We start from the raw sequence: 15,022 nt of genomic DNA on the forward strand, positions 1-15,022 counted from the left end.
AGCTATTAAGAGTGAACTTTGGTACAGAGAGTCCTGATACTTAAACCATTCCTGATGGGATATTAACAGAGCATCTCTCTTGGTACCAAGTGGCTGGCATTGACCTTTCTCAGGTGTCTTTGCCTGTGCAGCCTTAGACTGCATGTACTTCTGTTGTCCTCTTGTGTTGGTGACCTACACCTCCACTTAGGGTTATTCCCAGACCCAAATTTCTACAGGTATGACTTCATCTGTTATCACTGCCACCCTCCAAAGTATTGGAAGGAAGGCAAGCAAAGCTTCTGTGCCGATGAGCATGCATCAGGAGCATCTATTACCAAGTGCAGGTCAGGCAAGCTCAAGCCTAGAGTGACATCACCTTATTTCCTCTTCTCTACTCACCTCTTTCAGGTGCCTCTTAGTTCAGCCTGTTTCTTTGAACATCTCTTTTTCTTGATGCCACTGTGATCTCTCAAGCTAATGTAAATACTGCTTTCATCTTTCTTCAGCCTGTCTTTGCTGGTATTTTATTGCTGATTAAAAATCATACTATTCATCTTCACAATGAAAATGTAAGGAACACAACTTGGACATAACATAATCCCCACACAAAAACTTACCTCAGGATTGCAACCACTCACATTTGATGTTAATAAAGCAGCTATCTTAGTACATTTGTCTATTTCATTCTCCCACCTGCTCATCTAATTTATTTTCTATTCATAGACTTCTGATATTTATCAGCCAAAGATAGTACATTATTTCAAACCCCAGAAATTCTGCACTACTCTCAAAATGAGGGGAGACCCCCACACTGGAATTATCTTCCAGAGGGCAGGCCCCTTGTAATATAGATTCCCCCCACCAGATGAGTGTTCTAGGAACCCATCTGTATCAGTGTGCCAGCTGATGTTGTGAGAGGCTGTGTTGGGCTTCAGTGAACTTATTTTTTGGAGACTCCTTCAACACATTTGCCCATTTCATGATGAGTGATTTACACACCTGCCCACACTGCGCTGTGTGTTCAGCAGTTTTTGACCAAAAAAATGGCACGGCCCCCATGCCCCACCTTCCCTACTCATGAGATCTCGCCCCTAGCGACTTTTTTTGTTCCCCTTGATGAAAAAACTTCTTAAAGGGAGATGTTTTGCTGATGTGGAAGAGGTGAAACAAAACACAGCAGAAACACTAAAAGATATCAAAATCGATGCATTCAAAAACAATTTTGAGCAGTGGAAAAAATGTCTTAATAGGTGTATTACATCAAATGGAGAGTACTTTGAAGGTGACTGAAGTTTAAACATGTAAGAGTAAGTAGGGATTTTTATACATAAATTCTGTTTTTAGGGTTCTCTCTTGCATATTTCACTTATTCTATTCTTTATTGACATTTCAAGTCTAACAGAGTCTTTTGCCTAATTTCTGCTTCTTGTTTCATACTCTAAACACTGATTGTATAATATTTTTATAGAAATAAATAACTATGGGTCTAAAAATATTAGTTTCTATTGTATTCTTGTCTTATGTTTTCCTTGGTCTTTTTCTCCCTTGGATCACACCTGCTTTGAGCTTCAACAAACTCAATGACACTCTAAAAAACCCTCATGTTGGACACAACATTAGGGAGCATACATTTCAAGGAGTTAATTAGTAGACTTAGTTTTCTTACAATAGTGTTATAGGTAGGAGAACTCCCCAGAGCACCACCAAAATCTTGATAATCTGGATGTCTGCTGAATTCACAGGTAAAAGCAGCCATCCATGCCCGACTCAATGTGGAGGGCAGCATAATTAATGCCTTCCTCCACTCATGTGGAGAAAGATATTAAAAAGCAAGGCACAAGACAAGTAGACTACCTTTCCCTAGCTGTGAAAAAATATTCATTGTTTTGTTCATGTTTGAGAACAAATCAGGTGGGGCTTTTGTTAAAAAGCCAATTCTGACTCAGCAGGTCTGGGGTGAGGCTTGCGGCTCTGCGTGTCTCCCAGGTGATGATGAATCTGCATTTTGCTGCTCTAGAAACTCCCACCTGTACTAAACCCTTGGGAGGCCATGCCCAGTCTGCCCTGAGCCAGGATATGGAGTCTTGTCCGAATACTTTCAGCTGTGCATGTCTCCAGTTTGTGCCTGGGCTGCCTCCCAGATTATGAGGCTGTTCCCTGGGGCCATCAAACTGCCCAGCCCACACCTCTGAATCCCATCTGCAGTTCAACCTTGATTTTTCTCCCATTTGATATTAAAACTCTGAAACATGAATCCATCCTCTGAGTCCACAGGATCTATACAACCCTTCTTTTTACTATCACTAGGCCCCTTTGGGGTTGAGGGAAGGTAATCCCTATGAATATGGCCTGCTCCTGTTGTTTCTATGACCCAGGGCTAGTTCTACCAAGGAAGCAAGGACACACAAAGTCCCGTGGAGTCCTGGAGCAGGAGGTGCAGCACATAAGCCTGAAAGAAGTAGCAGCAGAAAAACAGGATGTGTAGCAACCACTTAAGCTGCAGACACCCAATTGGCTGTTTCTCGTTTCCCACAGCTAAGCCCTGCTATCTCCTATAGCAAAGCAACTTCCCAAGAGTCCTCTGCATCCAGGGTCCAAATACAGATCTTGTATAGATCACCTGTCTAAAGGGCTTTCAATTTAAATCAAAGATAGGCAGATAGATAAATACATACATACATACATACATACACAGATCCATACATACATGATGCATATACACATAACAAAACATTAAGTTTGAAGTCTCCTTTGTCTCTACATAATAGTAAATAAAAGCATTTGGTGTTTGGAAATGCAAATAAAACAAGGCATGTTGTATACTTTTTTTAACAGAAGAAAAACTGTTCTCTAGAAGCCATCTGCCCCTCGGCATCCTTGCTCACAAAGCTCACTGACTGTACTTGCAATGAACGTTTACAGCACCTTGATGGTTTGTACCATACATTACAGCACCATACATTATACGATGAACTGTAATGTAACCTACCTCCCCAATTAGATTGTGAATTCCAAGTCTTAATTTCATCCTAGAGCTCGCAGCTATTGGAATGGCCTCTTCTACCTTCGCAGGGCTCAGTAAATAGAAGCTGTCTGTTACATAGTAGGTCTCACCTCTTCCACTTCTTTTTAATAAGTATCTTAACTTTATCCAATGTTACTGCAGTTAGCAGAATAATGGTCCCCAAAGATGCCCACATCTTAATCCCCGAATCTGGGGAAAATGCTACCTTATGTGGCAAGAGGCATTTTGCAGGTGTGATTAATTAAGTCAATGAGTTTGAGACTGAGGAGATTATCCTGGATTATCTGGTGGGTCCATGGACACTACAATGGTCCTTGTTAGTGGGAGGCAGGAATGTCAGAGAGGGGCTTGAAAATGCTACACTGCTGGACTTGAATACAGTGAAAGGGGTCATGCCCCAAGGAAAAAAGGCAGCCTCTAAAAGCTGGAAAAGGCTAGGAAATGAATTCTCCCCCAGAGCTTCCAAAAGGAGCACAGCCCTGCTGATACCTTGACTTTAGCCCAGTTGACACTTCCGACATAAAGAACTGTAACATAACAAATTTGTGTTATTTTAAGCCACTAAATTTGTGATAATTTGTTATAATAGGAAAAAGAAAATACTACAACTATGTTTTGGAAATAAATTAATCTGAGATAAGAATTTACTCATTCCCTTTTTATAAAAGAATCCCCTTCCCCTGAGTCTATTACTCTTTCTTATATCACAAGAAGTGGCATAGATTTTGGAACAAAGAGGATAAATATATTCATATTCTTGCCTCGACAGTTTATTCTTGGGTGTTTTCATTCATTTATGTTTGATAGATAGTCTTCCACTGGTAAAAATAGAGTGCTTATAAAGCAGGATGTGAGAAAAAGAGATGCTGTTCAGCATAATTAGCTAAGTATCAGTATTAGTAAGAGCATTTGGAATGTCAAAACTGCAGCTGGTCATAAATAGTACACTTTTGTTCAGGGAAACAGCAGAGAATGCGTATGACTCTCCAAAGGTAAGAAAAATTCAACATACTCTCTGGTTAGCTTTGAAGTAAGACAGTGAGTCCACATTGCACTCTGATTGATGGTCTGGGAAACCAGAAGCTTCCTTATCACAGCAAGCAAGGGCCCCACGCTTCTTGAGTAAATATAAAGCTTTAAATGAAGTGACAAGAGTATTGAGATCAGGTCCTTACTCAAAAGTCCATTAACCATTGAAACACAGATACAATCTGGTATTTGTATATACACGTATGTGCATTTCACACATTGCCCAGATGCTCAAAGAAATACACAACCTTAAAATTAGGGCTCAGAACAACTAATGCTACAATAGTGTCATCTTTTATTTAAGAAGTTTCTACACAGATAGTGTTCTGCATGGAAAACTGTGAAATGTTCTATTTCTATTCTATCTAGCTCATGACTAAGCTGATGCCTCTAGCCAAATAATCACATGTCAGGAGCTCATTAGATCACTCAAGTCAGACTGGTAACAGTGGGGCTGGGTGAGGATTACCTAGGGAGTGCCAGCAGGTCCCCAGACTAGGATATCGGATTCATTGCCAATGCAGTTTTTCATTGCTGTAATGCTGGACATAGAATTCTGTTCTGGACTTAATGACTTAAATAAAAACAGAAAGGTGACTCTCCACTTATAGTTCTTGGAGAATACAACCCAAAGTCAGAGAGGCCTACTCCGTGAAAGATTATCACTTCAGGGCTTGACTACAGTCACACTGAAAATCAAGCAAATGGACAGTAATTAATTAATATTGGGAAACATATATTTATTTTAATTCTAGAAGCTGTTGATTATATGGCAGGTCTCATCTCTTCTACCCCTTTTTAACTGAATATATAAAACAAAACAAAATTAAATACAAATGTGGTTTGGTTCAAAAATCAAATATTAGAAAAAATAAGGCAAGGACAAAAAACACATCAGCTAAGGGTAACAATAAGTTCATCTCCTAGTCTAATCAGTATATTGAATCTATGAAGACAGGAGTTGGCAAATTATACCTACAGGCCAAATAGGGCCCTACCACCTGTTTTGGGCCATCGCACAAACTAAAAATGGTTTATATTTTCAAATGGTTGGGAAAAAATCCAAATAAGAGTATTTCGTGACACATGGAAATTATATCAAATTCACATTTTGGTGCCCACAAACAAAATTTTCTAGAACACAGACACACTTACCTGTTCACATATTGTTTATGACAGCTTTTGGGTTTAACCACAGAGCTGACCAGTTGTGGCAGCACCCACATGGCTCACAAAGGCTGAAGTATTTATAGGCTGCCCTGTGGGTTGAGAGCTCAGGCTGAAGAATGAAGTCACCTGGTTCCCACCTGGTTCTACCAGTTATGAGCTGTGTGACCTCAGGTAAGCTGCTTAAACTGTTTGCACCTGTCTCCTCACCTGCACCAGCCATATAGCGTTGCTGTGTGGATGAAGAGAGTAAGGAAATGGAAAGCACAGAAACAGCGGCATGGGGGCAACATAGTCCAATCTGACATCACTGATACTATTATTATTGTTGTTGCTTGTTGTTACTGTAATTAGACTAATCCATCTTTACCAGGAGGAGCATTTTACCATTTTTTTAAGTAAAAATCATGGCTGACTCTGATTCATACTTTCACCTACTCTAAAAATTATCTTTCCATAAGTTGGTCATAACATTTTTGAAAACTGTTTGTCTCCTTCCCATATGAAGAGAGTCATCAGTCACTGTAGCACTGTAATGCCCATTAGAAGTTTGGCTCAAAGGATAGTCATTTTTAATGTTAGTATCTTGCTCTATCCTCATATTTTAAAATCATTTTTAAAAATGCATCCTGGACTTGTGTAGGTAAATGCAGTACTTGAATCCTCCCACAACCACACCAGAGTTACAACTACAGAACAACCACCATTCAGAACCACTTTAAATCTGGTTGAATGTTAGACTTACAACTAGGGATATAAAGAAGAAGCCACATCAAGACTGGTAGAAGGGGTGGGGACGCAGAATGGGCTGGTCCCACAACCACATGTGGCAGATGAAAATCAAGAGGGATATCTAGAATGCAGAGGTCCCCCCTGAGGAGCAAGGGATCCCAACTCCACACCAGGCCACCCGGTCTAGGTTTCTAGTGCTATGAAGAGAAGTCTCTATAACTCCTGACCATAAAAACCAGCAGAGATTGAAGCTGAGTGAGAAGGAGGACTTCTGGAGACCCAGGCAGTTCCTCTTAAAGGGCCTGTGCATGACGTACATAGACTCACTTCCTGTGAGATCCAGCAAAGGGGAAGCAGCTTGATAGGGAACCAGGAACACATAGAGAGAAACTGATTTGTCTGGCATCACAGTGTGAGCTGGAGGGAAGAGCTTTCTACCAGATGAGAGTGATGAAGGAGGCATTATTCCTTTTCTGAGACCGGCCCCTCACAGAGCTGACAGGTAGGCACCATATCTGAGTCTCCATCAACCTGTATCACATTGTTCACTACACCCTGGTGATTCGCTGAGACCCAACCCTACCCAAAACACATGCTCACCCAAGCCCTTTCCAGTGGCTTTTCCATACAAATGGCCTCTCTTGCCTCATGCTTCAGACTTTCCTAACATCTCTCAAACAAGAAACATCTGGCCTCTGCATATTCTATACCTCTTGCTAAATGGTCCCAGGCCCAGTACTAGGGGCACCAGGCCTTGGTTCACTGTTTGGCCTCTCCTGGGCACCTCCAAGCCCAGCACAAGCTTGTTCTGGGTGGCCCCAGGAAGAGCCAGTGCACCGAGTAGACAGCTTCAGACCATGCCAGATTATAACCCTACTACCTCCACAAGTGACACATTTAAGGGGCAGACTCGGTGAGCACCAAAGCCCTAATGAAGCAAATCCTGTTCCATAGGGTTGACTGCTGCACAGGGTTGATCCACCACTATAGTCGCAGCTGGTCCACAGCCAATCAGCCTGGAGGTCAAACCCTCCCAGTGATGACAACAGAAATCAAAGCTCAACCACAACAGGAGTGTGTACACAGTCCACACAGGGGCACAGCTGCAGTTACCTTCTCAGGTAACCTGAGAAGCTGTACCACTGGGCTATACAGGGCATGTATGACACAAGGCCACTCAACAAAATCTGGGAGATGTAACATCTCTACCTAATACATAGAATCATAGGGAAGCAGCCAAAATGAGGAGACAAAGAAACAGGTCCCAAATAAAAGAACATGAGAAATCTCCAGAAAAAGAATTAAATGAAATGAAGGCAAGCAAACTACCAGATACAGGGTTCAAAACAATGGTTATAAGGATACTCAAGGAACTTAGTGAGAACTTCGAAAGCATGAAAAAGTACATTGAAAATATTAAAAAGAAATGAAAGATACAGTAACTGAAATGAAAAATAATTTACAGGGAGTCAATAGTAAAGTAAATAAAGCCAAAAATCAAGTCAGTGATTTGGAATATAAAGAAGCAAAAATACGCAATTAGAATAGCAAAAAGAAAACTTCTGGTGAAAATGGAAGTGTAGGTAGAAACCCTTTACTTCCTTGCACAACCAAAAGGAAACAAACAACCAATCTAAAATCAACCAACAAGCAGAAGTGCCAGAAAATCAAACTCCACAGAACTCTGACAGTCATGGAATTAAAGAAACAGTCAAAGAAAACAACCAGATTAGTAAGGCATTGAACAGAGAGAAACCATGGTGAGGTGGTGGACTGTAGGTGTGGGGCTGGCTGTGGCCTGGAGACAGACTGCATGGGAGGGGCTGACTTAAGGGGAAACTGAGACTCAGAGGTGGTTGTGGACTAGGCAGTTGCTGTGGTAGGAGAAATTCCCAGTCTCACAATAGTTCATTGAAAAGTGAGCTAGAGATGAGCAGGTGAGCTGCACAGTTCCCTTTCTGGCCCCTCCCCCACAAGCAGCACCATAGTGCAGCAAGGAGGGTTGCTCTGGCTGGGTGAATACCTAAGACCCTACCCCCTTACAACTTATCAGGGGACCTGAGCAAACAAATAGGGCCAAAATGAAAGAACAGTGCAAAACCTCAAAGAGACTGCTAAGCAAGGAGAACATGGCCAACCTATCTGATGGAGAATTTAAAGTTCTAGTAATCAAAATGCTCATTTTGAGAACTGATTGAGCTTGGTTGACAAATGAAAGAACAAATGAAAGATATCCAAAATGAGAAATAAAACAATATACTCAGGGAAACAACAGTGACAGGAAGGAAACCAGGACTCAAAGCAACAATTTGGAACAAAAGGAAGAAATAAACATCCAACCAGATCAAAATGAAAAAACAAGAATCCAAAAAAATGGAGAGAGGCTGAGGAACCTCTGGGACAACCTAAAACATTCCAGTATCCAAATTATAAGGGTGCCAGAAGGAGAAGAACAACGGCAAGAAACTGAAAACTTATTTGAACAAATAGTGAAGGAAGACTTCCGCAGTCTGGCAAAGGAAACAGACTTTCAGGAAGTCCAGGAAGCCCAGAGAGTCCCAAAGAAGTTGGACTCAAAAAGGAACACACCAAGGTACATCATAATTAAGTTTCCAAAGATTAAAGATAAGGAGAGAATCTTAAAAACAGCATAAGGGAAGGAAAGAGTTACCTACAAAGGAGTTCCCATAAGGCTATCAGATGATTTCTCAAAAGAAATCTTAAAGGCAAGGAGGGGCTGGAAAGAAGTATTTGAAGTCATGAAAGGCAATGACATATATCCAAGATTACTGTATCCAGCAAAGCTGTCATTAAGAATGGAAGGACAGAGAAAGTGCTTCCCAGATAAGGTCAAGTCCTTATTATATGAAATGTTAAAGGTACTTATCTAAGAAAAGGAAGATCAAAAATATGAACAGCAAAATGACAATAAATTCACAATTATCAATAAATAAACCTAAAAAATAAAAGAAACAAAAACAACAAAAACTAAAAATAAGCAAACTAGAACAGGAACAGAATCAGAAAAATAGACATCACATGGAGGCTTTCAGTGGGGAGGGAGAGGAAGGAATAGCAGGGAAAAGGTACAAGGAAGAAGAAGCATAATTGGTAGGCATGAAATAGACAGAAAGAGGTCAATAATAGTATGGGAAACAGAGAACTCAAAGAACTTATGTGTATAACACATGGACATAAACTAAGGGGAGGGAATGCTGGAGGGATGGGTGGGTGCAGGGCAGATGGGGGATAAAGGGGTAAATTTTGGGAAAACTGTAATAGCATAATCAATAAAAGAGCAAAAGGAAAAAAGAGCCCCCCAAAATAAAGATAGCATAAGGAGTCTCTGGGACAATTTCAAGCATACCAACATTTGCATCATGGGAGTGCTGGAAGAAGAGAGAAAGCAAGAAATTAAAAACCTATTTGAAAAAATAATGAAAGGAAACTTCCCTAATGTAGTGAAGGAAACAGGCATACACGTCCAGAATGTGCAGAGAGTCCCAAACAAGATGAATCCAAAGAGGCCCACACTAAGACATATGATAATGAAAATGCAAAAGGTTAAAGACAAAGAGAGAATCTTAAAAGTGGCAAGAGAAAAGCAATTACCTACAAGGGAGCTCCCATATGACTATCAGCTGATTTCTCAACAGAAACTTTGCTGTCCAGAAGACAGTAGTAATATTCAAAGTGATAAAAAGCAAAGATCTACAGGATTATTCTACCCAACAAAGCTATCCTTTAGAATCAAAGTACATATAAAGAGCTTTACAGACAAGAAAAAGCTAGAGTTCATCACCACCAAACTAATATTACATGAAATGTTAATGTGTCTTCTTTAAAAAGAAGGAAAAAGAATAAAAAGTATGAACAAGAAAATGGCAATAAATATTTATCAACAATTGAATCTAAAAAACAAAATAAGTGAACAAGCAAAATAGAAATAGACTCATAGATACAGAGAACATTTTGACAGTTGCCAGATGGGAGAGGGTTTGGGGACTGGGTGAAAAAGGTGAAGGGATTAAGAAGTATAAATTGGTAGTTACAGAATAATCATGGGGATGTAAAGTACAGCATAGGGGATAGAGTCAATAGTATTCTAATAACTATGTATGGTGTCAGATGGATACTAGATTTATTGGGATGATCACTTACTAAGTTATGTAATGTTTAATCACTGTTGTACAATATAATATTGAATGCCAACTATAACTGAAAAATAAAAAATGATTTAAAAAATGGATCCTGGTTAGAGACAGTGGGAAGTAAGATGATATATTCCAGATTCTGCTCCTTTTTTAATAGATAATTAAACTAGGACTAAAGGGGTCAAGTGACTTGCTCTAAGTACAGCAACCCTTTGCTTTCACCAACTTGCATTGGGACAGGCTTTGACATATTCCACCAGCAGGTCATTCAAACAAAAGCTTTAAATGTCTCAGTCTGACCTAAAATTCCAAATAATTTTTATTCATACAATTAGACAACTTATCATGATAATTTCTCTTGGTCATGATGCTCTTATTTCATTTAGAAATGCCAAAATACATCTAGTTAATGCATTAAATATAAAAAGACTTGTTAAAGAGAATCAATTTATTAATGATTCAGTAGAACTTCCTAATGCATCTATTTGGACTTCATTTATAATTCATTTCACAGCTTAGCTGCAGTTCCCACAGGGCAAATATTCATCAAATATTATAGCTTTAAGTCCTCCCCTTATATTTATTTGTAGAAGAACAGATTTTTTCCAAATAAAAGCTAAACTTTCTAAAAGCATTCATCCACCTATTGTAATTTAAGGTGCATTTCCTGATAAGGTAACAGTAATGGGCTTCCAGATATAACAAAGTACACTGAGCTACCAAACAAAGGAATAAGGATTGACTCTATTCTCAACTGTCAAGCACTGCCACACCACTCAATCACATATACTGATATTAGCATTGCCCAGGAGAATTCCAATCAAACTCTCTGCTTTGTTCATGAAGGAGTGTGGACTTGTTCCTTCACTACTTGAAAATATGTGGTTCCATGAGAGCCTTTCAGTAGTAACACAGAAAACAAAGGCACCCCAAGAAGGCAGCACAGGACATATGCACTAATTAGTAACAGCGGATGCCATTGAAGTACCTAGAAAGAGTCAGGCACAGTTTCAGGTATTTAGCATGCATCACTTCACTGAATTTTGACAAGTTTATGAGGTAGACATTATTAACCCCATCACTTTACAGATAAGGAAAATTCAAATCAAAGTTAAGTAACCACAAAGTTAATATAGTTAAATAAAAGCCAGAGCTGGAATTCAAAACCATATCAGTTTATCCCATGGCACTTTCCAGTACATTATGTTGAATTCAATTTCGATGAAAGAGTAATTGGTAAAGGAATTAAAAAGTAGGGAAGGTACTTTTTGACCAACACAATTATTTCACACATTCAAATAACAGGATGCCAAAATGCATCCAATGCCATTCATGCCTTCACTGACTGATTCACATGTATATTAAGCATCTATTATTTGCCAGTGATAAAGTCTTTGAAAGACACCAACTTTAAAAGAGAAAACTAAGGAATATGGCCAACATAATAAAAAAGGGAGAGGAATGTACTAGCCAAAGAGGAGATCAGAAAAGCCTCAGTTGATTTCTCAATAGCTCCATCTACTACCTTCACCCTCCTTAAATAAGAATTCAAAGAAAAAATCTGACACTCATTTTCATTGTCCTTTTTCCCTTGGGAAAACTGATGTATGACTTTCAAGCCATACTGCTAAATCTCCTCTTAGTCTTTTCTATTCAGAGAATTGCTGTCCCACAGGCAACCTTATTTCCTGCTGCTCATGGGGCAGAACAAACATTACCCAACTGCTGGACTGACTAGAAAAGGCTGGAGAGTGGAGAGTCCAAGGCAGGTCTCCCAGGAATGAGCTGCAAGAGGCGAGAGCTGCTTGTGAGACCTTGAGTATCCCACAAGCCCTATGGTATTTATGTCCATCTAAGACTGATACATTCTGAGAGACTGAATGGTATGTGAAAGCAATTCATTTTACATTTTATGAAGCACTGTTTCACAGGGTAGAGAGTATCATTTGCATAAGTACACCTTAATTATGCGCTGAAATCCTAAAGGGATTCCCATTATGCCCAAACCACAGAGGTAAATCCTGTCAAAGGTACAAGATACTTTTCCAGCTTTTTTCCTCTAATAAAGAACAAAGCTATTGACAAGAAAGAGAAAGAATAAGGAGAAAATGCATGGACTATATCTTTAGAAGGATCAGCAATATTCTTGGAGTTGTAAAAATATTAATGCTGAGGTGGTAAATAAGAAATATAATTGATTCACTTTAAGAGCTGAAATTTTTCAGATATTTTAAGGTGGTATGCTAATCCAATATGACCACACAATAAGCTGGCAACAAACACTGGATACTATAGTATGCATCTTACAAATCACAAGAAAATAGTTGGTCAATTAAATTTCTAAATAAGATTTGATGTACTAGTAAGAGTGAGCTTTTCCAATAAATGCAATAATTTTAGAATAAAAGTTAAACAAGAATTCAGAGAAAAAACCTGATGCTAATTTTAATGACAAAATATTACTAAATTTATAAATTGTGATATGCAAAAGTTATTCCTACAATAGGTGCCATCAGAGTAAACAATAAAATCCTCAAATAAATAAAAATTTAAGCAATATGCTTAAAATTAAATTTAAAATAAAGCATTAGCAATAAGTATGTGAAATAAAATAACTATACCATATTATTCCTGACAAGTGTTTTAGCAGTGACTGTTTTCATTTGTCAGAAAAAAAGGACATGGCCAGCATCCACTCTTGATAATCTATGGCCAAGCCAAATACTCATCTCTAAATTTTACTAAAATATATGTACTGATTATTCTCTATGATAAAATTAAAAATTGTTTTCCAAGTCAGCATATAGCAAATAAGATTTCTTTTAAAGTTATTTCTTTATAGGGCCTATTAAAATTAATTGACTACAATCTTTTTATTTTTATGAAATAAAATTGTGCTAGGGTAAGAAATAATTTTTGAATTGGGACATGCTGTAGAAGATTTTTTGAATTCCACAATGCTTTTTAGCTCTCCATATAAAAAAGTATAAAAAGCTTTTGTTTTAGGAAAATTTTATTTTGAAGATGTATGTATTTTTATAAAAATAGATGTCACAAAAAGGACAGTATAGAAATTTGATAATCATTACTTCAAAATATAACCTTTGGTTTTAGCTACAGTGAATAAAAGGTTTTTATTTATTTTTGATCTGACAAAGAATAATAGCAAACAAAGACTTAATAGTTCTTGGTAAACTATTAAATGTTCTTACAGATTTTAAACATCAAATCCAAAGAGGAATGTATTAGAATCCCTCTTAAAGTCAGTTGTTTCTAGTCTATGGACACCTAAGCTGGAAATCTCTCTACCCAAAGACATCTGACTAGAAATGAGGTCAGTCAAAGTTTTATTGTTCTACTGTGCCAAGAAAACAGAGCCTCTGAAGCCAGCCTAGTAATAACATAGTAATTTAAAGCGTGTACCTTTATTCTTTGGTCATCAACATCTACAATGGTAGCAACGCGAATTAACCTGGGGTTTCGTTTATCCACAACTTCAAGTTTCATATTCGGCAGAAAACCATGAGGCAACCTCTGCAACATTAGAAGTGCAACAAGTCAGGCAAATTTTAACAATTCTGCTGTGCTATTAATTTTTTTTCTAAAATATTATTGTTCTAGTTTTGTGTTCAGAATTTTAGTACACATGAAATTTAGTTTTAAAGCACATAGGACCTTATGCCTATTAGTCTATACATTTTCATAAAAGCCTTTGAGAAGATAAAGAATTTTGTTTGGTTGCACAGCTAAGACAAAAATAGATTAAATCATAAGTTCATTAATGATCACTCGAAAGTTCTAAAAGGATCTTATTATAGTATATCCATTTAGATTGTTTTCTGAAATTAACCTTATAAATTAAAAAAATGTTGACTCTTCTCACTGATTAATTTTGGAGTGTATGACCCAGAAGGCAAAATTATTAAATAAATAATTAGAAAGGATAAACATAATACTTTATAAATCAAATTTTGAAATATTTAGGTAAAACTTCATAATTCAACTGTTAAACTATTATAAAATTATACCAAAACATAATTTAAAGGTATAAACTGTACTTTTGTTACTTAATTTGTAACATAAACACGTTAAACTGTATTAATTTAAGGTTTCTTCTAAGACAAAAATACCAGGAACCAGGAGTCTATAATCAGGCAATAATAAAGAAAATGGAGTCAGAAAATTACCAGGACTTAGACTGAAACTAAAGAAATTTAACAAAATCAGTCAAAAGACATCTCTGACAATATTTACAGGTTGGCAAAAAGTTTCACTTGAATACTACTACACATATACACATACACATACACATACACATTGAAAATGAAAGTGTATTGAATTTCTCAAGCCTAGAAATGGCATAGGAAAATAAAATCCTCATAATACATGAGTACTAAACAGTTAAATCTTTCTCTAATATCTGGTTTGTTTCTCCCCAGCTTCTGTGGAAGCATATTTTCTTTCTAAAATGCATTATTAAATCTACTCAACAGAGTATACAAACTATAAACTAGGTCTCTGACCCCAGAAAATCTTTCCATTCTCCTGAAGGTCACTGTCCTGACAACAAAGGTATTATTTCATATTGTAGACGCCAAAGCTTGAAGTGAATCCACAATAACCCCAGAGTCTGAAAGTTGCCATTTTAGCTAAATTTTTTCTTTATTTTATTTTCTTGTTAAGTTTCCCTTTGGAAAAGTAAAATGGCATTTTGACAGAAAGCAAGAGAGAAAGAGACTACAAGCAAGTGGTATTTTTCCAACTGAATTTTTAGGATTCTTAAAACTTTTTAACACTTCAAAACTTCTAGCCTTCTTAATTTAATTATATCTCTTCCCTGCCCCCCAAATGCAGCCTATTACAATCAATTTTTTTTAAAAAAATGAAATAGCATTTTGCTTTAAATCCTTTTTTTATCACTAGAAGACTTTTG

General features: G+C 37.6%; 1 protein-coding gene across 1 annotated transcript in view; it reads right to left on the reverse strand.

The window, feature by feature from the left end:
* Positions 1 to 15,022, reverse strand: part of L3MBTL4 (L3MBTL histone methyl-lysine binding protein 4) — a 200,766-nt gene that overhangs the window by 129,307 nt on the left and 56,437 nt on the right. The window contains exon 8 of the mRNA XM_028524588.2: positions 13,513 to 13,623. Within this exon, the coding sequence (XP_028380389.2) occupies positions 13,513 to 13,623 (111 nt within the window). The remainder of the gene's footprint in view (positions 1 to 13,512; positions 13,624 to 15,022) is intronic.

Source organism: Phyllostomus discolor, chromosome 9 (assembly GCF_004126475.2).
Source record: "Phyllostomus discolor isolate MPI-MPIP mPhyDis1 chromosome 9, mPhyDis1.pri.v3, whole genome shotgun sequence".
NCBI classification, from domain to species: Eukaryota; Metazoa; Chordata; class Mammalia; order Chiroptera; family Phyllostomidae; genus Phyllostomus; species Phyllostomus discolor.